This window comes from Salvelinus fontinalis, chromosome 25, assembly GCF_029448725.1.
Source record: "Salvelinus fontinalis isolate EN_2023a chromosome 25, ASM2944872v1, whole genome shotgun sequence".
Taxonomy (NCBI): Eukaryota; Metazoa; Chordata; class Actinopteri; order Salmoniformes; family Salmonidae; genus Salvelinus; species Salvelinus fontinalis.
This window is the reverse complement of record NC_074689.1, coordinates 4,291,645-4,316,644: the sequence shown is the minus strand read 5'-3', so window position 1 is coordinate 4,316,644 and position 25,000 is coordinate 4,291,645. Positions and strand designations below refer to the sequence as shown.

The following is a 25,000-nucleotide window of genomic DNA, read 5'->3' as shown; positions in this document are numbered from 1 at the left end:
TTTTGTCCCGCTGTTGTTTTCGGGTTTTGCTTTCTAGCGGTATGCAGGCAGCAGAAGATTTCTGGGCGTCCTCTATTTGCAAGTGAAATTGATTTCATAATTGTTCACACCCAGCTGCACATGTTTATTCATCGTCGAGTCCACGGGGCCATTTGGTGGTTAGCGACATGAGGCTTCTCCTCGCCTCCCTAATCAATCACTCACCGTGCTGTATTTCAATCCCCTCTTCCCCACAGATAGGCCTATGGCATTACTATTGTTGATCTTTGACCCCAAGCAATCAGCTGGAGTGGGTTTTCACATTAGACTACTGTATATGTGGTTTCTCATCTTTCAATGGAGGGAATGTATCCCAGCCCAAACCCATGCAGAAGTAATGTTTGAATCAGAGCAAAAAATCAAAAATCAAATAAACTGTAGTGATGTAAAATCCCTATAAAATCTGACCATATTGAATTGGATTGCTAACAGAAGGCTTGACGCCTACAAGTGCTTTCTAGTGTGTAATTTCCACCTGCAGAGCAGTTGCTTATTCATTGTGTTGTTTATGCGCCAAACACATTTAGGGTGTGTCTCAAATCGCACCCTATTCCCTATAAAGAGCACTACTTTTTGACCAGGGCCCGTAGAGGGGCTATGGTCAAAAGTACTGCACCACATAGGGAATAGGGTGCCATTTGGCACACAAACCTTAGTATTGAACATTCCTGAAGTTGGAGGGAATCACCATGGACGCCTATTGCACATGCTCAGATGGTCACCAACAGCGATCAGTGCAATTTATACCAGAACAGAATCTTACAGCTCTTACCCCTATGACTACTATTACTCAATTTTACCACGTTTACATGAATGATGCAGAGGGGTCTATTCATCTGCCCTTTTGGATGGGAACTTTGGTGATCGAATCCCCACATTTCACACACAGCTAGAACAGAGTTTTAAAAAGATGTGTAGATACAGGACCATCACAGGATTCGGGCATTAACCCCATAGGAGCCTTTTTCCAATATACCCCTCAATGGGTTCTTATTGGAGCAAGTTCGCATGAACATACCTGTATGCAATAATATTATAAACTGGGTGGTTCAAGCCCTGGATGCTGATTGGCTGACAGCCGTGGTATATGACAAAACATTTATTTTTACTGTATTTTTACTTGATCTTGGAGGGCTGGTGGCCTGGCAGTTGGGAGCTTGGGCCGATGGCTGATAAGTTGCTGGTTCGGGTCCCCGTTTTTGACCTTGTGGGAGATCTGTCGATGTGCCGTTGAGTACGGAGTTGACCCTGGTTGCTTCAGTCGGTCGCTCTGGATGGGAGTCTGTTAGATGACTGAATTGAATGTAAATGTTGAGCGGCTTCACTGCAAGTAGACTGTATGTTTTAATATTCCATAAAAAAACATATAATTTTAATATAATCCATCCAAGGTAGAAGCTGATTAAACTGCATGATCGTTACACAGGTGCACCTTGTGCTGTAGATAATAAAAGGCCACTCTAAAATGTGCAGTTTTGTCACACAACACAATGCCACAGATGTCTCAAGATTTGAGGGAGCGTGCAATTGGTGTACTGACTACAGGAATGTCCACCAGAGCTGTTGCCGGATAATTAAATGTGCATTTCTCTACCATAAGCCGCCTCCAACATAATTTTAGAGAATTTGTCAGTACGTCCAACCGGCCTCAAAACCGCAGACCATGTGTAACCACTCCAGTACAGGACCTCCACATTAGGCTTCTTCACCTGTGGGATCGTCTGAGACCAGCCACCCTTACAGATGATGAAGCTGAAGAGTATTTCTGTCTGTAATAAAGCCCTTTTGTGGGGAAAAAAATATCCTTATTGGCTGGGCCTGGCTCCCCAGTGGGAACTGTGGGGGGATCTATTATTGTAGAATCATAGTGAGGACATCAAAACTATGAAATAACACATAGAATCATGTAGTAACCAAAAAAGTGTTGAACAAATCAAAAAAATATTTTAGATTCTTTAAAGTAGGAACCCTGTGCCTTGATGACAGCTTTGCACACACTTGTTATTCTCTCAACCAGCTTCACCTGGATTGTTTTTCCAACAGTATTAAAGGAGTTCCCACAAATGCTGAGCATTTGTTGGCTTCTTTTCCTTCACTCTGCGGTCCAACTCATCCCAAACCATCTCAATTGGGTTGAGGTCGGGTGATTGTGGAGGCCAGGTCATCTGATGCAGTACTCCATCACTCTCCTTCTTGGTCAAATAGCCCTTACACAGCCTGGGGGTGTGTTGGGTTATTGTCCTGTTGAAAAACAAATGATAGTCGCTCTAAGCGCAAACCAGATGGGATGGCATGTCAAAACAGAATGCGGTGGTAGGCATGCTGGTTATGTTTGCCTTGAATTCTAAATAAATCACTGACAATGTCACCAGCAAAGTCCCCCACGCCATCACACCACCTCCAGGCTTCACGGTGGGAACCACACATGCGGAAAGCATCTGTTCACCTACTCTGCGTCTCACAAAGACACGGGGGTTGGAACCAAACATCTCAAATTTGGACTCATCAGAACAAAGGACAGATTTCCACTGGTCTAATGTCTATTGCTCGTGTGTCTTAGCCCAAGCAAGTCTCTTCTTCTTATTGGTGTCCTTTAGTAGTGGTTTCTTTGCAGCAATTCGACCATGAAGGCCTGATTCACACAGTCTCCTCTGAACAGTTGATGTTGAGATGTGTCTGTTACTTGAACTCTGTGAAGCATTTATTTGGGCTGCAATTTCTGAGGCTGGTAGCTCTAATGAACTTATCCTTTGCAGCAGAGGTAACTCTGGGTCTTCCTTTCCTGTGGCTGTCCTCATTAGAGCCAGTTATCATAGCGCTTGATGGTTTTTGCGACTGCACTTGAAGACACTTTCAAAGTTCTTGAAATGTTCCGCATTGACTGACCTTCATGTCTTAAAGTAATGATGGACTGTCGTTTCTCTGCTTTTTTGAGCTGTTCTTGACATAATTTGTACTTGGTCTTTTACCAAATAAGGCTATCTTCTGTATACCACCCCTACCTTGTCACAACCAAAGGTATTCCAGGTGACTACCTCATGAAGATGGTTGAGGGAATGCCAAGAGTGTGCAAAGCTGTCAAAGGCAAAGGGTGGCTACTTTGAAGAATCTCAAATATAAAATACATTTTGATTTGTTTAACACTTTTTTAGTTACTACATGATTCCATATGTGTTATTTCATAGTTTGTCTTCACTATTATTCTACAATGTAACAAATAGTAAAAATAAAGAAAAACCCTGGAATGAGTAGGTGTGTCCAAACCTTTGACTGGTACTGTATATCTGGCACACCTGGCTAATTTGGATTTGAATTCTCCATCAACACAACCATTTTAAGGTGTTATTGGACATACTACAATTATATTTCTTACAGGTATGGTCATGTGAAATTGATGAAATGCGATCTCATTGAGTTGTCTGGCAGCCATATTGGAAAAAGGCTTCTGTGTGGTTTATGTATTCTGTAATGGTCCTGTGTCTACAAATCTTTTTATAACCCTGTTATAGCTGTGTGTGTGAAATGTAGTGCCTCTATTGCCAAAGATGCAATCCAAAAACATTACTTGGACTTCAATGGCTAAGCTTCCAGCGTTCTAATGTCAATGGCACAATTTTGTTAAATAGTTGGTGTCTTCAAAGTTGTTTTAAATGATGTATCATTTGAAAGGTACAGTCATTTCATGACCTTTCAGAACCACTTGTCAAACCAAGTTTACAATGTTTCAGTGTTTCATTTTTAAAGTAATTTATACAGATAATTCTGAAGTGTACCATAGAGGTCAAAGTAATGTTGACTTGAGCGTTCTTGAAAATGAGTCTGACTAATATCTGAGAACCTCAGCTTTCCAATGATATATGTTTAAGGAGTATACGTGAGCAGTGACTGCCATTGTTTGTCATAGGGTAAAATCCCTATGGAGAGAATGTGTGGATGGAGGGATGAAAGGCAGTGTAGTAACGCAGAGACTCTAGGGGGCATTTGATTGCTGCTGCGTTCTTGGCCAGTTCTCCCTTGCAGAAAAAGACTCTGTGCCTCAATGGGCTTTTCCTGGTTAAATAAAGTTTTTAAATTAAAAAAAAAAATCCATGAGACATCGTCACCCCAATTGAGCACGACAGCCCAAATTTGGAGGTCTGGCTCATGGACTAACACACACACAAGCTATTTTCCATATATCTCAGTTTACCACAATCCTTCTCCCAAACATCCTTGTTTAGTTAATCTGTCACGGTTTATAACAGGATTAAACTACATGTTTGCCTCTTGGAATGCAACCGTACGAAATGGAGTGGAATGTAATTGTCACGATTGCAAATGGTCGCCTAGTGCCTGCATAACTTCATTCTGAGTTGTCCTTGTCCTGCTCTCAAACAGATCTGGTGTTGCCCAGCCAATCTTCCTATCCTATTATAGAAATAATTTGAGTGGGCGATTTTCTCGGTTTGTGTGCATGGATGCTGTCCCTCCATCTGTCTCTCCTGTGGCCCTCTCTGAGATGGGACAGAATGCACAGACAGCCAGCCACAGGGACTCTAGTGAGGGAGAGAGAGGCAGAGACAGAGCGAGCTCATCAGCGACGAGAGGGAGCGCACGAATCATCTACATAAACGTACATGCACGGGATGTCTTTTGAGACGTGAGTTCTCTCTCAGAAGGCCTGTGTTTACAGAGACAAGGAAGGGGAGGATGCATGTGTAATCTCAACCGGGACTTCCTAATGGTGATTCGACCATATATGGAACACTGCTCCATTTGGAGAGAGAAAGAGAGCGAGAGAGAGAGAGAAATATGGATGGTATCTACAGCTTGTCTGGTGCGGTCATTGATCCATCCTCGTCTGTCTCTCCCAGTCTGTTTATTGACTGAGCTGAGTGAGTAGTGAATGAACCAGGCTTGGCTATGGACTGGCAGATAGGCTTGCATCCCAAATGACACCCCTATTCCCTACATAGTACACTATGGGCTCTGGTCAAATGTAGTGCACTATATTGGGATTAGGGTGTCATTTGGGATGCAGACAGAGATGTGTCTCTGAGCATACAGGCCATGCCAGAACAGACTCAGCCCCTGTGGGCATAGATGCGCAATCATATATACACACACACACACACACACACACACACACACACACACACACACACACACACACACACACACACACACACACACACACACTAGCAGCCATTCGCTGCTTGTCAGAACAGCTCAGGACATGGGCCAAGCAGACTGACGAGTTAGGTCTCTGTGACTGACTGCTGTCTTGTGGACGAGTTAGAGCCAGACAGAGACATAGAGTGGACTCATTCTATTTCCTATCTGACACAGGCTGCATCCCAAGTGACACCATGTTCCCTGTTTAGTGCACTACTTTTGCCCATGGCCCATAGGGAATAAGGTGACATTTGGAACATACACACAGATAACATTGGAGCTGGAATTCACTGTCCATGTTGTATCAATTATCATAAACTTGGTGGTTCGAGCCCTGAATGCTGATTGTCCAAAAGCCATGGTATATCAGACAGTATACCACGGGTATTACAAAACATTACATTTTTACTGCTCTAATTGTGTTGGTAACCAGTTTATAATTGCAATAAGGCACCTCGGGGCTTTGTGGTATATGGCCAATATACCACGGCTAAGGGCTGTGTCCTGGCACGTCGTGTGTAAGAACAGCCCTAAGCTGTGGTATATTGGCCATATACCACACCCCCTCTGGCCTTACTGCCTAAATATACATATTTTTTTTGCTTATTCATATACTGCAGCTATATAATGCAGAACTCCAGAGACTTCCGTTTTGTGGTCAGTTGCCAGTGCCTTTTTATTGCGATTCTATTTCCCAAAGAATATGTAGTTAATATGCACCCAGATCTGTTCCACTGCCAAGGGAGATAGTTTGTGATCATGCAGAGGGAGGAGGAGAGAGTTACCGAGAGAGAGGGATGGAGGGAGGGAGCAAATGAGAGAGACAGGGAGCGAGAGAGTGAAAAGAGAGGCAGGGAACGACAGCGAGGGAGAAATTGTCCCCGTAGTGTTTTTGGCTTGTGGCTTGCGTTGTGTGTATAACTTGAAGGAAAGTGAACCCGAGGGACTCGGGAGGCTACAGTAGGTGCTTGTTTGGGAGAAGCGGCCATTTGTTGGTTTCTTAATTGGCAGGGCTGCAGTGACATGCCTGAGCTAATGGGCCTATTTTTGGCAATGCCTCCTCATGTAAAATGTACTCAAATGACTGGAGAATGTGGGCTTAGGGTGACAAGCGTTGAGGAATTATTCTGATGGGAAAAAGACACACACACACACACACACATACATTACATCTCTATTCATTCCTATTATAGATATGCTTTTATGAGTAATCCATCCACACACACACACTGGAGTCTTTCTCTGTGAGCTAGTCCATTGAGGGAGTATTAAAGTGTTCTAAGACTGGACCAGAGAAAACACACTCGTCTCTGCAGGGCACGGCTATTCACTGTGTGTTGGTGGAGCAGCTCAATACGACTGAAGCTGGAAAAAGCTGCTTTGTTAAGAGGGAGCCGCGAGCTGCGAGAGAGGATTGTTTAAAGCACAGCTGAGTGCTTTTCTGTGTGTATGTGTGTGTGTGTGTGTGTGGACATGAGCCACAGTACAATAGCTTATGATTTACACTTCTATATCCCGCACTGACCATGTAACATCAACACAATGATAATTATTTTTGTTGAGAAATTACATCGATACGCTAACACACTGTCGGTGTATGGAACGTGTGAAACATCTGGAAATCAAGTGTTTTTCCGTTTGATACATTGCGCTACCGGCAGTATGCAGACGTGTTTACAACCCTGATTGTGGTGGGTTTGATCCCCGCCTCATCTTTTCTGACTTTCTCTTCTCCTGGCCTGTTTTACCCATTTTGTTTCTACATTGTCTAAATTCATCTTGAGAAAAACACTATAGGATTCTAAAATCAGTGGGGTGGTTTCTAACTGGGATAGATAGCATCCCTGACACCCCACAGCTGTTTTGAAGGACATTCCCTCTCTGCGACACAGGAAGCCACACAGGAAATTCACTGACAGCTACCCATCATGCCCTTGGGCTTCAGGAGGCAGTGCTCCACTTCCTACATCTGTTTGATTTGACTCTCCTGCTCTGTTTTAGAGTCATCTAAACGGTGATGGGATGCTGCCAAGTGATCTGGCCAGATCTCAGAGTTTGAAGGAGTTTAGCCTTGGATGCTCTGATAGTGGATGATTCATTTCTGGGGCTGCCTCACATCTAGGATGCGCATAATCCCCTAGATGTTCCCTTTCTGGTAAGAAACCACTTTTGGCCCGACAGGCCGACCAGCTGGCTGGCTTGTCAGGCAAAGGCTTGCCTTCCAAGGGAAAATATAAGTGGTTTGTTACCCGCGGCGTGAGCGAGGGCGGAGGAAGATCACTTGACTGAACTTTAGGTGAAAGATAGCTAGCTTCTGCGGCCACTCTTTCTCTCTCACTCTCTTTCTCTCTCTATCCATTTGAACATCGGTCCGCATGGATTACACACACTGGGAATTATGGCAGCGGTGAAAAGAGGCTTAAAGAATAGGAGAGCTGAGTAGAAACAAGAGGAACAAATGTCCCATGCATCAGGGGTGTGTGATATTGTCCCCATGACCTCTGTCCCTGTCTCTCTCTCTGTCTCTGTCTCTGTCTCTGTCCCTGTCTCTCTCTCTCTCTCTGTCTCTGTCTCTCTCTCTCTCTCCTCTTTCTAAATGAGTGATGATGCTGACAGTATGTTTAGGGCATGGCTGTCATGTTAGCTCCCTGTGTTCACCAGGTTCTTACAATTGGAGCCAAAATGTAACCTTTCAGTATGCACAGTTTTCCCCTCTCTGAAGGGGACATTACGTGTCTACACTGTAGGTACCAGTATATGCTATCCCCCACTCTATGTCCTACAGAAGGTGCCATTGCATCAAAGCATTGGGCTTGTTGTTTGTTTGTCCTTATCACATTTCCCAGAGACCGTATATAACATAATTAATTTAACATATCTAATTTGCACATGTCACGGTTCTCTCTCCTGAGGATCCTGAATCTTGCCTTTTCAACCTGGCAGTTATGTAATCTCAGATCCGTTTATTTTCAGCCAGTATTACATTTACCGGCTAAGGTGTTTGGTTTCAGTAAGAGGGTAGCCATTTTATTTAAAAAACAACGCCCTACCAAGCAAAAGAGCAGTAACGGCTCATAGAGTGAAACTGAGGAAAAATTACTGACTTAAAAAAAATATATATATATTAATTCAAATGGATTCATTGGTCATTGGAGATGTGGTGTTACTATGAGGTCATTTTTTTTATTCATATTGACCCTGACCTCTGACATGACCTTTGACCCTAGACGGCAGTTACTGCCTCCTTGCTTGGTACACCCACTGAAATACGTTTCCATGACAATTTTTTTTTTTTACACAATGTTGTGTTAATATATGGCTTTCAGTGTCATATAGTTTGATACACTGACAGCCATATATGAAATAAAACCAAGGTAAACCGTAGACACTGCAGCCCAAAGCTCAGGGAAACCAAGGTAAAAGACAGTAACTGACGTGAGTGAAGGCAAGTTAAGTGCCTTTTTCCTTGGTTTCACTATAACTTTCTGCAGTTACTGTAAACATGACCCCCCCCCCCCCACTTTTTTCCCCCCCATAACACGACACAATTGAGGCAGGGTATTTGCCCACGTGATGAAGCATGTATAAAATGTCAATAACAGTTACTGCTCTTTTGCTTGGTCGGGCAGAATAGATTTCCACCGCTTGAGTGACATTGCTCTACAGGTTCAATGCGAGGTCCGAGACGGTTATGCAGGGTTCTTCAACCTTGCCTTGCCCAGGGACCACCGTCAAGTCAAACCGGCCGCCCCAGGGACCTCACCACATGATTGGAATTGGACTAGTCTGCTGTATTAACAGCGTGTCCGTGCTATCTCTTCTGTAATGTGTTAGGAGTGGCCATTCATTTGTTTACACCCTCACCCTCCCCCCCTGTCTCTTCCAGCTTCTGGTGTGCTCGCCTCATTAGATGTCATAGCTCTAAACAAGGCTAGCGTAGCTCGCGGCTACCATTAGCCACACACTCCGGTTGGCCGCGTGCTGAACGAATGGGACGAGGCAACGGAGAATGTTGCTGCCGTACATCTTCCTTTCACAATTTTGTCTCCGTTCTGCGCCGCTTGCTTCATTGGATGCTAGCTACACACACACACACACACACACACACACACACACACACACACACACACACACACACACACACACACACACACACACACACACACACACATGTAAACGTACACACACCCTAAATACAGACACCTCTCTCACAATCCCATACACTGTCCAGCCTCTCCCAGACCAGTTGTGATAGGTACTTTGGAAGGAGGTTTTTGGCTTCTATAATCCCATTCATATTAACCCCCCCCCCTTCTCTTCTTTATCTCAGAACTCTCTCATTTCATTTTAAGTGCCTTGATCTAAAGTTCGGATTGGGCCCAATATGAACAGTCTGTCCTGTGGAGCATCCCAAATAGCACCCTATTCCCAACATAGGGCACTACTTTTGGCGAGAGCCCTATGGGCCCAGGTGGGGAGAAGTAGTGCACTATGTAGGGAACAGGGTTCCATTTGGGATGCGGCCCTGGGCTCTCTCAGCTGCTGCCATGGCCATTTGTAGTGCTAGGGGGAGGAAGGAGAGAGAAAAGATGAACATTTGGGCGAGAGAATTGCCTAGCGGTGCCTGAGCAGAAGTGAGGATGTGCTGCTCCTATATTTAGACTTTTAAGTCACAAGTGAGTTAAGTTAGCAAGACGGAACACCCTGGACCCTCTAAACTGGCCAGGGGGTGTGTGGGTGTGGTGTGTGTGTGTGCGCGCATGCATGCTCATGTATACAGACACACACATAGGTCAGAGTTCAGCTGCTAGAGGGGCTCAGTGCTGTTCCAGTCTGCCTCTTCACCATGCTTTATTTACATCGAGGGGCACAATAACACTTGAAACGTGTTAGATTGCATCTAAGGATGGCCTAAATGGGATGGCCTTTAAAATAGGCCATGCCACTGCTTGTGATGACTTAGCATGCATTCCTTTATTCGGGGTGAGCTGTCGATCGTCTGTTAGTGTCTGTGTAGTTTCCATTCAGACAGGGAGTGGCTCATACTGCTTGTCTATGTCTCTTAACACAAACACACACACAGTAAAAAGAAAGAAATGGCTTTTAAATACTTCTTCCGACCTGACCTCCTGATGTGTTGGTTTAGAGCCAAACGATATTACATAAGGCTTTACATGATTCAGACATTTGCAGGACTTAGTCTGATGGTGACGGGTTTTGACCTTTTTCTGTTGTGCCGCGCTCATAACCGCCCGGTTATGATTCCAATCACAGTAACCATATGTCTGCTCAATTGTAGGTTCGTGTGGTTGTAAATGGAATTGGTTTTATTGAATTCCCTTTCCACCCAAACGTTTAGATCTCTGTGTAACATTTCTTGTAAAGTTTTCTGTAATCTTTGTTTGAAAGATGAAGGGTGGTTCCCACACAAAAAGAGAGAGGGCTTCAGAAATGCCATTTTTTTATCAACTCAAAATATTTGTATGAACATAAGATTCAACTGAGACATAAATTGAATAAGTTCCACAGACATGTGACTAACAGAAATTAAATAATGTGTCCCTGAACAAAGGGTGGGGGGGTCAAAATCAAAAGTAACAGTTAATATCTGGTGTGGCCACCAGCTGCATTAAGTACTGTAGTGTGTCTCCTTCTCATGGACTGCACCAGATTTGCCAGTTCTTGCTGTGAGATGTTACCCCGCTCTTCCACCAAGGCACCTGCAAGTTCCCGGACATTTCTGGGGGGAATGGCCCTAGCCCTCACCCTCCGATCCAATAAGTCCCAGACGTGCTCAATGGGATTGAGATCCGGGCTCTTCGCTGGCCATGGCAGAACACTGACATTCCTGTCTTGCAGGAAATCACGCACAGAATGAGCAGTATGGCTGGTGGCATTGTCATGCTGGAGGATCATGTCAGGATGAGCCTGCAGGAAGGATACCACATGAGGGAGGAGGATGTCTTCCCTGTAACGCACTACGTTGAGATTGCCTGCAATGAGAACAAGCTCAGTCAGATGATGCTGTGACACACCGCCCCAGACTATGACGGACCCTCCACCTCCATCCCACTCCAGACTACAGGCCTCGGTGTGACGCTCATTCCTTCAATGATAAATGCAAATCCGACCATCACCCCTGGTGAGACAAAACCGCGACTCGTCAGTGAAGAGCACTTTTTGCCAGTCGTGTCTGGTCCAGCGATGGTGGGTTTGTGCCCATAGGCAACGTTTTTGCCGGTGATGTCTGGTAAGACCTGCCTTACAACAGGCCTACAAGCCCTCAGTCCAGCCACTCTCAGCCTATTGCGGACAGTCTGAGCACTGATGGAGGGATTGTGTATTCCTGGTGTAACTCGGGCAGTTGTTGTTACCGTCCTGTACCTGTCCCGCAGGTGTGATGTTCGGATGTATCGATCCTGTGCAGGTGTTACACGTGGTCTGCCACTGCGAGGATGATCAGCTGTCCGTCCTGTCTCCCTGTAGCGCTGTCTTAGGCGTCTCACAGTATGGACATTGCAATTTATTGCCCTGGCCACATCTGCAGTCCTCATGCCATCTTGCAGCATGCCTAAGGCACGTTCACGCAGATGAGCAGGGACCCTGGGCATCTTTATTTTTGTGTTTTTCAGAGTCAGTAGAAAGGCCTCTTTAGTGTCCTAAGTTTTCATAACTATGACCTGAATTGCCTACCGTCTGTAAGCTGTTAGTGTCTTAACAACCGTTCCACAGGTGGATGTTCATTAATTGTTTATGGTTCATTGAACAAGCATGGGAAACCGTGTTTAAACCCTTTACAATGAAGATCTGTGAAGTTATTTGGATTTTTCCGAGTTATCTTTGAAAGACGAGAGTCCTGAAAAAAGGGCCGTTTCTTTTTTTTGCTGAGTTGATAGATCTTTTTATTTTATTTATTTTTTTATTATTATTATTTTTTTTATCCCATTTTCTCCCCAATTTTCGTGGTATCCAATCGCTAGTAATTACTACCTTATCTCATCGCTACAACTCCCGTACGGGCTCGGGAGAGACGAAGGTCGAAAGCCATGCGTCCTCCGAAGCACAACCCAACCAGCCGTACTGCTTCTTAACACAGCGCGCCTCCAACCCGGAAGCCAGCCGCACCAATGTGTCGGAGGAAACACCGTGTACCTGGCCCCCTTGGTTGGCGCGCACTGCGCCCGGCCCGCCACAGGAGTCGCTGGAGCGCGATGAGACAAGGATATCCCTACCGGCCAAACCCTCCCTACCCCGGACGACGCTAATCATTTTTTTTCTTGCTCTTTCTTTAACACATAACTTGAACCGTGAACCTCTCCATGGAATGAAATGGTCAGATCACACGAACACTCCAACCCTTCAAACATTTCACAGCAGACTCATTAAGATGTACAAAACACGAGATGATCTCCTCCTCAAACGTTAAAACCCCAAACGAATCAGGAAGCACAGAGCTGCTTCACGTCACCACCACATCTCATTTTGTTTCATTAAATAGAGAGATCTTCTGTTCGGGGTTCAGAGCAGAGAAAAGAGATGCGCCACTTTTACCCACCCCTCGACTTCCCTCTCCCTGCTCGACAGAAACCACTGGGATTCATTACAAGTCAATTATGGTAATAGTTCCTTTTGCCAGGGGAAGTGGGGTGCTTGGAAAAGCATCAGAGGCTTTTTTTTCCCTACACGTTTTTCCTTTCACAAACATATTTTATTTAGATCGCATTTAGATGTGCAAATTGATCGGAGGAGAGAGAGAGAGAGAGAGAGCAAAGAAGGGGGAGGAAAGCTTGTTCCCTCCCAAGCTCCAAGGCAGGGTGCTGTGGGTTGGGGAGAGAGAAGAATCCCGCTCCCTTATTCATGTGAGCCTGGAACGTTTGTATTCTCCTAACCTCGTTACGGAATATGGATTCGCACAAAGTAACTGTGCTGCAGCAGTAGGGTGCCGACCGAAACCTCCTTCCCTTATCCACTTCACTCTCTGAAATTCTGACTTCCTCGTATCGGATAAACCCACGAGACAGAATGTCATGTTTCATAAATCACAATCTCTGAAAATACATGAGAACAGTAGAGCCAACTTAATTTGGGAAGGTTTGTGTACTGACTTAATTTGACTAAATTTGAGAGGGTTTGTGTACTGACTTAATTTGACTAAATTTGAGAGGGTTTGTGTACTGACTTAATTTGACTAAATTTGAGAGGGTTAGTGTAGTGTGTAGCCTAACACTTGAGTAGCCTGTAAGGGAGGAGGAGAGATGGCTCACATGCCGAACCTGAACTGTTCATTCTCCCCCATCTGGTTCACTACTCGTCTTGAATGACAGGCGCAGGGAGTGGAGGGCTGCTAGTTGAGCCCACTGACGCAGAACTGAAATGCTTCACACAGTTGTATCAAGTGGGCTGGATGTCCTTTGGGGTGGTGGACCATTCTTGATACACACGGGAAACTGTTGAGCGTGAAAAACCCAGCAGCGTTACATTTCCTGACACAAACCGGTGCGCCCGGCAAATACTACCATACACTGTTCAAAGGCACTTAAATATTTTCTTGCCCATTCACCCTCTGAATGGCACGCACACACAATCTACACTCTACGGTGTATTCGGAAAGTATTCAGACCCCTTGAATTTTCCCACATGTTGTTATGTTACAGCCTTATGAAAAATGTATTCTATTGGGTTTCCCCCCCTCATCAATGTACATACAATACCCCATAATGACAAAGTGAAAGAAAATGTTTTGCAAATGTATTAAAAATAAAGAACTGAAGTATTCAGACCCTTTACTCAGCACCTTTGGCAGCGATTACAGCCTCTAGTCTTCTTGGGTATGATGCTACAAGCTTGGCACACCTGTATTTGGGGAATTTCTCCCATTCTTCTCTGCAGATCCTCTGGTACCCTTCCCCAGATCTGTGCTTCGACACAATCCTGTCTTGGAGCTCTACGGACAATTCCTTCGACCTCATGGCTTGGTTTTTGCACTGACATGCATTGTCAACTGTGGGACCTTATATAGACGGGTGTGTGCCTTTCCAAATCATGTCCAATCAATTGAATTTACCACAGGTGGACTCCAATCAAGTTGTAGGAACATCTCAAGGATGATCAATGAAAACAGGATGCAAAACAGGAGCTCAATATCGAGTCTCATTGCAAAAGGTCTGAATACTTATGCAGGTTATTTATTTAAACAAAACAAAAGATTGTACATTTGCAGAAATGTCTAAAAACATGTTTTCGCTTTGTCATTATGGGGTATTGTGTGTAGATTGATGAGGAAAATATTTTATTTATAATCCATTTTAGAATAAGGCTGTAATGTAAAAAATACTGAATACTTTCCCGAATGTACTGTATACAAAAGTATGTGGACACCCCTTCAAAAGTATGTGGACACCCCTTCAAATTAGTGGAGTCGCCTATTTCAGCCATACCCGTTGCTGCTCAATGCATAGTGCCGACTGTAAAGTTTAGCTGGAAGAGGAATAATGGTCTGGGGCTGTTTTTCATGTTTCTTAGTGCCCCTTAGTTCCAGTGAAGGGAAATCCTAACGCTACAGCATACAATTACATTCTAGATGATTCTGTGCTTCCAACTTTGTGACAACGGTTTGGGGAAGGCCCTTTCCTGTTTCAGCATGACAATGCCCCCATGCACAAAGCGAGGTTCATACAGAAATGGTTTGTCGAGATCGGTGTGGAAGAACTTGACTGGCCTGCGCAGAGCCCTGACCTCAAACCCATCGAACACCTTTGGGATGAATGCCAACTGCGAGCCAGGCCTAATCGCCCAACATCAGTGCCTGACTTCACTAATGCTCTTGTGGCTGAATGGAAGCAAGTCCCCGCAGCAATGTTCCAACATCTAGTGGAAAACCTTCCCAGAAGAGTGGAGGCTGGCAGCAGAGGGGGGACCAACTCCATATTAATGCCCATGATTTTGGAATGAGATGTTCGTCGAGCAGGTGTCCACATACTTTTGGTCATGTAGTGGATGTCTCAAGGCTTAAAAATCCTTCTTTAACCCTTCTCCTCCCCTTCATCTACACTGATTTTGAAGTGGATTTAAAAAGTGACCTCAATAAGGGATCTTAGCTTTCACCTGGATTCACCTGGTCAGTCTGTCTCATGGAGAAATCAGGTGTCCTTAATATTTTGTGCTCTCATGTGTTTCGTACCCTCAGTTCAACTTCCGTGTCACTTTAAGCCTTATCGCACAGATGTGTATTTCTCCCCTCTTTCTCTTCAGTTGCTCGTCTGAGTTCATTTATTTCCTGTTTGGCTGTGCGGCGGCAGTGAGAAGCAAGTAGCCAGAGATAAAATCCAGCCGGGCCTTTTCAGTCGGGCACTCTGCTCTCGCTTGCTCCCGGCAGCCATTACTGGAACCTGGGTTACCCCGGGCGTGAATTAAGGAGGCCGGGCGCGTTTGGCGGGCCAGCTGGTAGAGGGAGAGGAGGATAATAAGTCCACAGAGAACAGCGGGAGGGTGGGATGGAGGGAGGGAGGGATGAGACCCGACAAAACCCAAGGACCTTCAAAGGCACTCATGATTCCTCTATTAGCAGAGTATATACTGTATGTATCTGGTTTGTCTCATGCTGGCGTAGGGACACACACTGCTGCCTAGCACACACACACACACACACACTCTGACTCACTTCCATCAGGGCAGTGAGGGATATAATTATATATATAACCTATATACAGGTTTTCTTCTGGATCAAAATGGGCCTCAGGCGGTGGGCGTGGCCTATGGTGCGGTCACTGACCAAACATTTCCTGTTAGCCGCAATGACACACTGTAGCTGTTTTAAAGCACATTACCTGCGATTCTACGCATGTTGCCATGGCTTATGCTTATCTACAGTATAGACTGCATAGCTGGTTTACGTTTACACTAAAAAAGTTCTTCCATCCCAAAAATTATTTTATATGATTATTATTATCATTTTTTTTGGGGGGGGGGGGACTTGGACATAGGCGACATGAAAAAACAGCCCATCCAAAACTTTTCTAGGCAGAAACCATCCCGATATAGAATGAAAAAAACAGATTAGGCACAGCACTCAGTGTATGTAGAGTGTGTGTGAGTACGTTTTGTCCGTCATTTCGTGAACAGTTTGTGACAAGGGTTTTTCCACGGTGTGAAAGAAATAAGGCGGGCGGCGGTTTGGGAGAGATTAAACACGAAGTTGGCAGAGATTCACGCAATCCGATGCAACACTGGCGCAAGGCGAGCGCTTCCCTCATGTTTCGTAAACCAGAACACACTCCAACATAAATTACTGTTTACATAACACACAGACCACAGCAGTCGGGTCAGTATGAGCAGCTAGCGCCCCTTCAAACACACACCGGCTCCAGATCCACACCAAGCCATGGGGAAAAGGATGGGGCATCCAATCACACACACACAAAACGCACGTACGTGCTCCCGAATGGTGCAGCGGTCTAAGGCACCGCATCTCAGTGCTAGAGGCGTCACTACAGACCCTGGTTCGATCCCGGGCTGTATCACAACCGACCGTGATTGGGAGTCCCATAGAGTCCCATAGGGCGGCGCACAATTGGCCGGGTTAGGGAAGGGTTTGGCCGAGGTAGGCCGTCATTGTAAATAAACATTTGTCCTTAACTGACTTGCCTTCTGAAATAAAAAATGTAATGCGTACTCACACAATACACACACACACACACACACACAATACACATTCACACACAGTCAATACACAACACATACAGTGCATTTGAAAGTTTTCAGACCCCTTGACTTTTCCTGCATTTTGTTACATTACAGCCTTATGCTAATATTGATTAAATCGTTTTTTTCCATCATCAATCTACAAACAATACCCCATAATGACAAAGTAAAAACGGGTTTTTAGAATTTTGGGGCAAATTGATAAACATTTTATTGAATCCATTTTACAATAAGGCTGTAACGAAACAAAATGGGGAAAAAGTCAAGGGGTCTGAATACTTTCCGAATGCCCTGTACACACACAGTACCCTCATGGCATTGGATCATCGGATTAGCAAGGCAATTATTCGCATAGAAGTGCTGGAGAGGGGCTGTTGACTGCTTGACTGCTTACACGGCTCAGTAAATACAACGCCAGTCGTGGTGGCATAACACCATGGGCTGCATCTCAAATGGCATCCTCTGCTCTATATAGCGCACTTCTTTTGACCAGAGCCCTATAGGTTTCAGAGGAGGCTGGTGGGAGGAGCTATAGGAGGACGGGCTCGTTGTAAAGTAAGTAGGGGAAAAGGGTGCCATTTGAGATGCAGCCCATGGACCGAAGCCAGCTTTCTCTCACGGACTTCTGTTCACAAGGGAAAGAGTTTGTTTCCCAGAGTGTTGTCTGAAAGAGATAAACGGTAGTTATCGCTCTGCCACAGTAATCAGAGACATCAAATTAAACAGAGTTTTCACGTGACATTGTTGACGCTGTGCCAAAGTATGACTCGGCCGTGATTAGAAATTTTCCTTGGATCCTTTATGCTTTTTCTCCGTCCTCTTTACTGTGCCATGTTTAATTTAACTGACTCTCTCTCCCTTCTCTCTCTTTCGCTCTCTCTCCCTTCTCGCTCTCTCTCCCTTCTCGCTCTCTCTCCCTTCTCGCTCTCTCTCCCTTCTCGCTCTCTCTCCCTTCTCGCTCTCTCTCCCTTCTCGCTCTCTCTCGCTCTCTCTCCCTTCTCGCTCTCTCTCCCTTCTCGCTCTCTCTCCCTCTCTCTCCCTTCTCGCACTCTCTCCCTTCTCGCTCTCTCTCCCTTCTCGCTCTCTCTCCCTTCTCGCTCTCTCTCCCTTCTCGCTCTCTCTCCCTTCTCGCTCTCTCTCCCTTCTCGCTCTCTCTCCCTTCTCGCTCTCTCTCCCTTCTCGCTCTCTCTCCCTTCTCGCTCTCTCTCCCTTCTCGCTCTCTCTCCCTTCTCGCTCTCTCTCCCTTCTCGCTCTCTCTCCCTTCTCGCTCTCTCTCGCTCTCTCCTCGCTCTCACTCGCTCTCTCCTCTCTCTCACTCTCTCTCTATTCTCTCTCTCACTCTATCTCCCTTCTCTCTCTCGCGCTCTCTCACTCTCTCTCCCCTCTATCTCGCGCTCTCTCACTATCTCTCCCTTCTCGCTCTCTCTCCCTTCTCGCTCTCTCTCTCCTCTCTCTCACTCTCTCTCTCCTCTCTCTCACTCTCTCTCCCTTCTCTCTCTCGCGCTCTCTCACTCTCTCTCCCCTCTCTCTCGCGCTCTCTCACTCTCTCTCCCTTCTCTCTTTTGCTCTCTCTCCTCTCTCTCTTTCTTCTCCTCTCCAGGATATTGCGGACCCGGTCTCTAGAATGGTACTATAACAACGTGAAGAGCCGCTTCAAGAGGTTCGGCAGTGCCAAGGTTCTGAAGACGCTCTACAGGAATCACATAGTGGAGAGAGGAGGCATTTTGGATCTACCAGGTACATGTAAAAGCCTCCTCGTGGCCTTTCATGACTGCGTCAGTCCAGAGCAAACTCTCTCCCTCTCTCTGTCTTCCTGTGCATAACAGTGTCATATCTCTGGAGTTTAAAATATCTATTGAACGTTCCACCCCCAAAAAGTATTTTAATTATATGAAGAGTGCCTTGGTCTAGCTTCATTTAATGACCAAATATCTCTCTGGGCTTCTATGGTCCCTGTCTATACTACTGCCTGGCCCATTATGTGTGCTATGTCGGTTAATGCGCATTAACAGCTCTCAGTCATTAACTCAACTGCAGGGGGCAAAAGGTCTCGCGTCACATTTCCACTCGCGCACATACAGTAGAGAGAACCACAGTCACGAGGAACAGAACCAATGGCCATTGGATATACACAGCCCCGCTTTCGCCCTAACACCGACTGTCTCATGCACACACACACACACACACACACACACACACACACACACACACACACACACATTATCTCTCTTTCGTATGGACACATTATCTCTTTTTCTACCCACACACTCACTCCCCCACCCCCCCTTCCCCCACATACGTCATCTCTCTTTCATACCCAAACACACTCATCATCCACCATCGGCCAGCCTCCTGGACACAGTAGCTGGTACTAATCCCTGAGGTTTGAGAGGGGTAATCCTTGTGTAATATTAGCAGACAGCTAGCGTCAAGGCTGCTGCTCAGTAAGCCTAATGGGGGAGAGAAGAGAGTGGTCACGCTGCCAGGCCTGGGTGGGGTGGTGGCGATGGGGCGGCAGCTGCTCTGCTGGGTCGTTCAATCCCCTGAGTGGTCTGGGCCACTTTGGCCTCTGAATGATTAGTTCCTGCTGTGGGAAACAGTGGAGACACGTTTTTATCTGGCCTCATCCTCTCATAATCCAGATGCCATTGTTTCCCCCTACCCTCATCTGCCGGGTCGGTTGGAGTGTATGGGGTTAGGGGTTATTACCGTGGTATAGCACAGCGGGTTAAAGGGGCAATCTTGAATTCAAAACAACAACAGCGGTGCGATGGGGTTTAAAAAAAAGTTACATAACGTCAATAATTAATAGCTCTCTATAAAAATGTATTTTCAAATGCCAGATTGACCCTTTAAATGGATGAGGTGATTGAACAGCGGGGTACACCTCCCTGACTTCCAATGCTGATGTGGAACAGGCTGGCGTTGTCAAAAGTGTCCAACATGGCCATTAAGCCTACTATTAGTGGCAGTGCTAATAGTGCTCGTCGTGGCAGGAATAGGGCCACTGTATTTTCTTCGCCAGCCTACCGGAGCAGCTGCTAGTCATAGCAGTTACAGTACCAGTCAAACGTTTGGACACACCTACTCATTCAAGGGTTTTTATTTTGACTGTTTTCTACATTTACTCTTTTCTAAACTATTACATAACCGATATGGAATCATGTAAAAGGTGTTAAAAAAATCAAAATAAATTTGAAATTTGAGATTCTTCAAAGTAGCCACCCTTTGTCTTGAGGACAGCTTTGCACACTCTTGGCATTCTCTCAACCAGCTTCATGAGGCAGTCACCTGGAATACATTTCAATTAACAGGTGTGCATTGTTAAAAGATATTTTGTGGAATTTCTTTCCTTAATTCTTTTGAGCCAATCAGTTGTGTTGGTATACAGAAGATAGCCCTATTTGGTAAAAGAGCAAGTCCATATTATGGCAAGAACAGCTCAAATAAGTGCTGTCGCAAAAGCAAGCAAGCTCTAGGATGAAACTGGCTCTCATGAGGACCGCCACAGGAAAGGAAGACCCAGAGTTACCTCTGCTGCAGAGGATAAGTTCATTAGAGCTACCAGCCTCAGAAATTACAGCCCAAATAAATTCTTCTCAGAGTTTGAGTAACAGACACATCTCAACATCAACTGTTCAGAGGAGACTGTGTGAATCAGGCCTTTCATGGTCGAATTGCTGCAAAGAAAGCACTACTAAAGGACACCAATAAGAAGAAGAGACTTGCTTGAGCCAAGACACACGAGCAATGGACATTAGACCGGTGGAAATCTGTCCTTTGTTCTGATGAGTCCAAATTTGAGATTTTTGGTTCCAACCGCCGTGTCTTTGTGAAACGCAGAGTAGGTGAACGGATGATCTCAACGTGTGTGGTTCCCACTGTGACTCATGGAGGAGGAGGTGTGATGGTGTGGGGGTGCTTTGCTGGTGACACTCTGTGATTTATTTAGAATTCAAGGCACACTTTACCAACATGGCTACCACAGCATTCTGCAGCGAGTGAAGTAAATGCAGCCAACAAGTGCTCAGCATAAGTGAGAACTACTTCAAACTGTTGCAAGTTATTCCAGGTGCACCTGGTTGAGAGAATGCCAAGTGTTTTCAAAGCTGTCATCAAGGCAAAGGGTGGCTACTTTGAAGAATCTCAAATATAAAATATATTTTTGTATATAACACTTTTGGTTGCTACATGATTCCAGATGTGTTATTTCATAGTGTTGATGTCTTCACTTTTGTTCTACAATGTAGAAAATAGTCCAAATAAAGGAAAACCCTTGAATGAGTAGGTGTTTTTGACAGGTACTGTATATCACTGTTTGAAGCATTAGGAGTGTCAAAGCTCCACTACTGTTGTGTTGACTGGTGACTCTTTGCCCACCTGACTGGTGGCTGTTGGTCCAATCAGTTCCACTGTCTGTGTGTCCCTGTACAGTCCAAAAGGCCCTCCTGTCCCAATCCGTCTTCCCAGCTGTCCCCATCTGATCCCCTATCCTCCCCTTCCCTTTCTCCTCCTCTCACTGCCACTCTTATGTCACACGGGGACAAAATAGGATTAGCTGCTAGCCATTTCAGATGAGCTGAACAGATTATACTGCATGAGAGTCACAAACACGCACCACTGCATCACACCGTTGTGCGGCCATGTGTGTTGTTCCTGAGAATGTCCTCCTCACCGTTCTGGGTGTGCTCTTCCTCCTCCTCCTCGTATATTAGATTGAAAGGGGAGAGATTGTAACGATGTACCCATAATGGGTCAAGGCGATGGTGCTGTAGAACTACTGGATGAAGGCATGTTGTTTTTATCTGAGCCTGTGGTGGAAAAAGTACTCAGTTGTCATACTTGAGTAAATGTAAAGATACCTTCATCGAAAATGTGAAAGTGAAAGTCACCCAGTTACATACTACTTGAGGACAAGTCTAAAAGTATTTGGTTTTAAATATACTTAAGTATCAAAAGTAAATGGAATTGCTCAAATCTACTTAGGTAGTAAATGTATTCGTAATTTTGAATTCCTTATATTATGGAAACCAGACAGCACAATTTCTTGTTTTTTATTTATTTACGGATAGCCAACACTCTGACATTAATTTGCAAACAAAGCATATGTTTTTAGTGAGTCCGCCAGATCAGAGGCAGTAGGGATGAACAGTGATGTTCTCTTGATAAGTGTGTAAATTGGGCCATTTTCCTGTCAAAATGTAACAAGTACTTTTGGCTATCAGGGAAAATGTATGGAGTAAAAAGTACATTATTTTCTTTAGGAATGTAGTGAATTAAAAGTAGAAGTTGTCAAAAATATAAATAGTAAAGTAAAGTACAGATTCCCCCCCAAAAAACGACTGAAGTAAAAATACTTTGAAGTACTTTACACCACTGATCTGAGCCCACAATGTATGAAGGCACATTTTATTGACATAACAAACTATACCTCGATTGATCTGAAAGTAGGGAGATCTATCTGACTACAGCTGTTGGTTTGAGTTGAGGAGCTTTTGACAAACTAGAGGAAAAGTCAAGCGCCTTCGAAAAAGAGCAGATAGTATTTGAAAGTAATAGATCACTTTCCGCTCACTTGAAAATCACAGGTGGATGAAGGATAGATTTAACGCCGTTGCCATTTTTAAAGGGATAATTCACCCAAATTACAAAATCATATATTGGTGTCTGTACCCTGTAAGCAGAACAAGACTTTGACTCATGGTTTTGGGGGAAAAATGTGGAAAAAGTGAGCATTTGGAAACAGTGGCCAGGTGAACAAAACTTAAGCACTTTTCTGTAAACAATTGTTGGAAAAATTACTTGTGTCATGCACAAAGTAGAAGTCCTAACCGACTTGCCAAAACTATAGTTTGTTAACAAGAAATCTGTTTAGTGGTTGAAAATCGAGTTTTAAGGACTCCAACCTAAGTGTATGTAAACTTCCTACTTCAACTGTATTTGTACCTTTTCAAGTCCGTCGTATACAGTGAAATTTGAGATCTGTACCAGTGTGACCTACAACCAGACTTCAGCTGAACTTGTATGATGGATGTGTGTGTGTGTGTGTGTGTGTGTGTGTGTGTGTGTGTGTGTGTGTGTGTGTGTGTGTGTGTGTGTGTGTGTGTGTGTGTGTGTGTGTGTGTGTGTGTGTGTGTGTGTGTGTGTGTGTGTGTGTGTGTGTGTGTGTGTGTGTGTGTGTGTGTGTGTGTGTGTGTTTCTGCCTGTGTGTGCGAGTGTCCGTTCGTTCGTACGTGTGCGAGTTTTAAACATTGATAAAGGGTTGGTCGAAGCAGCCACACAATGGGTCATGTATAACCTAAAGCATTGGCGAAGAGGTGAAGGGAGTCACATGCAAAATGTCAGGGTCTCACTCCAACCACATCTACCCTACTACTCTACACACTCAACCCTAGACCCGTCATCCTAGACTCAAACATTCATCCTAGACCTGTTCATCTATAGAGAATAGGCTATCTGAAAAGATCTATGTTTACCAATTCTCACCAAGGTATATTTCTGTTCAGTATTTATCAAAAGATGTGGAGCGTTTGAGCCGTGTTTGTACACACTATGTGACAGCTACGGGATTGCTTGTTTGGAAATGCAACACGTTGACTCGTGCAATACTTTCACTAAGCAATCAACACGTCAAAGAGAGCGCATCATGTTTTCCTGCTTGCGTCCCAAATGGCTATTCCGTATGAGGCTCTGGTCTAAAGTAGTGCACTAGAGTATATAGGAAATGGGGTGACATTTGGCACGCAGCTCTGACTCACTATCTTTTCACATCCAATCTTTTTCCAAGCTGGTCTGATTTAGTCAGAAGACCATTTAGTGAAAAAAAAGAAATCAGAATTGGGCTGCCTGTCTAAACACAGCCTAAGAAACAGCCAGTCCTTGTCACCTCTAAAAATCCCACTCTCTGTATTAGAGACTGAGAGGGAACAGCTTGTTCTGTGTGCGGGTATGTTTGCATGTGTCTGTTCGTATGTGTGTCCTAGAGGTCTCTGTTCTCCAGCCTCAGTGTGGCCCGGGAATTGTCAAACAGAGCCAGCACCACACAGTGAAAAGAACAAACTCGACCTAATGCATTCTAGGTTTAATACACCCACATGCGCAAACTACTATAATGTTTTACAGCAGAAGCAAGTGGGCATCCCTGGGATAGTGGCGCACCGTAAATGTTTATGGAGAACAATGTGATAACATTCACAGAACCACACGATAACGTTCCCCAATCATTACAACTCAAGTCACATTTTATTTGTTCCATGCGCCGAATACAACTGGTGTGGCTGTAGTCTATGGTTTGGGTGACTGGAGTCTTTGGCAATTTTTCGGTCCGTCCTATGACACAGCCTGATATAGAGGTCCTGGATGGCAGGAAAATCACCGGCCCCGGTGATGTACTGGGCTGTCCCCACCACCCTCTGTAGCGCTTTGCAGTCAAGAGGGCGGTGCATTTTCCAAGTGGGGATGCAACAAGTTAATATGCTCTCAATGGTGCAGCTGTAGAACTTTTTGAGGATCTGAGGGCCAAATCTTTTCAGCCTCTTGAGGGGGAAGAGGAGTTGTCGTGCCCTCTTCATGACTGTGCGGGTGTGTGTGGACCATGTTAAGTCCTTAGTGATGTGGACCTGAAGGAACTTGAAGCTCTCGGCCCGCTCCACAACAGCCCCGTCATCGATGTGGATGGGGGCGTGCTCTCCCCTCTTTCTCCTATAGTCTACGATCAGCTCCTTGGTCTTACTGACGTCGAGGGAGAGGTTGTTGTGCTGGCACCACACTGCTAAGTCTCTGACCTCCCTTTAGGCTGACTCATCGCCATCGGTAATCAGGCCTACCACCGTCGTGGCGAACTTGATGACGGTTGGAGTCATGCGTGGCCACGCAGTCGTGGCTGAACAGGGAGTCCCCGAGGGGACGGAGCACACAACCCTGAGGGGCCCTCGTCTTCACGGTCAGCGTGGCGGAGGTGTTGTTGCCTACCCTTACTACCTGGGACCTTCCCGTCAGGATGTCCAGGATCCAGTTGCAGAGGGAGGGTTTCAGTCCCAGGGTCCCTAGCTTAGAGATGAGCTTGGAGGGGACTATGGTGTTGATCGCTGAGCTGTAGTCTATGAAC

At 45.2% G+C, this 25,000-nt stretch overlaps 1 protein-coding gene across 2 annotated transcripts in view; it reads left to right on the top strand.

Annotated features, from left to right (window-relative positions):
• Positions 1-25,000, top strand: part of LOC129822774 (rab effector MyRIP-like) — a 145,194-nt gene that overhangs the window by 98,261 nt on the left and 21,933 nt on the right. For both annotated transcript variants that reach the window (XM_055881174.1, XM_055881175.1), the window contains exon 4: positions 18,494-18,630. In XM_055881174.1, the coding sequence (XP_055737149.1) occupies positions 18,494-18,630 (137 nt within the window). The remainder of the gene's footprint in view (positions 1-18,493; positions 18,631-25,000) is intronic.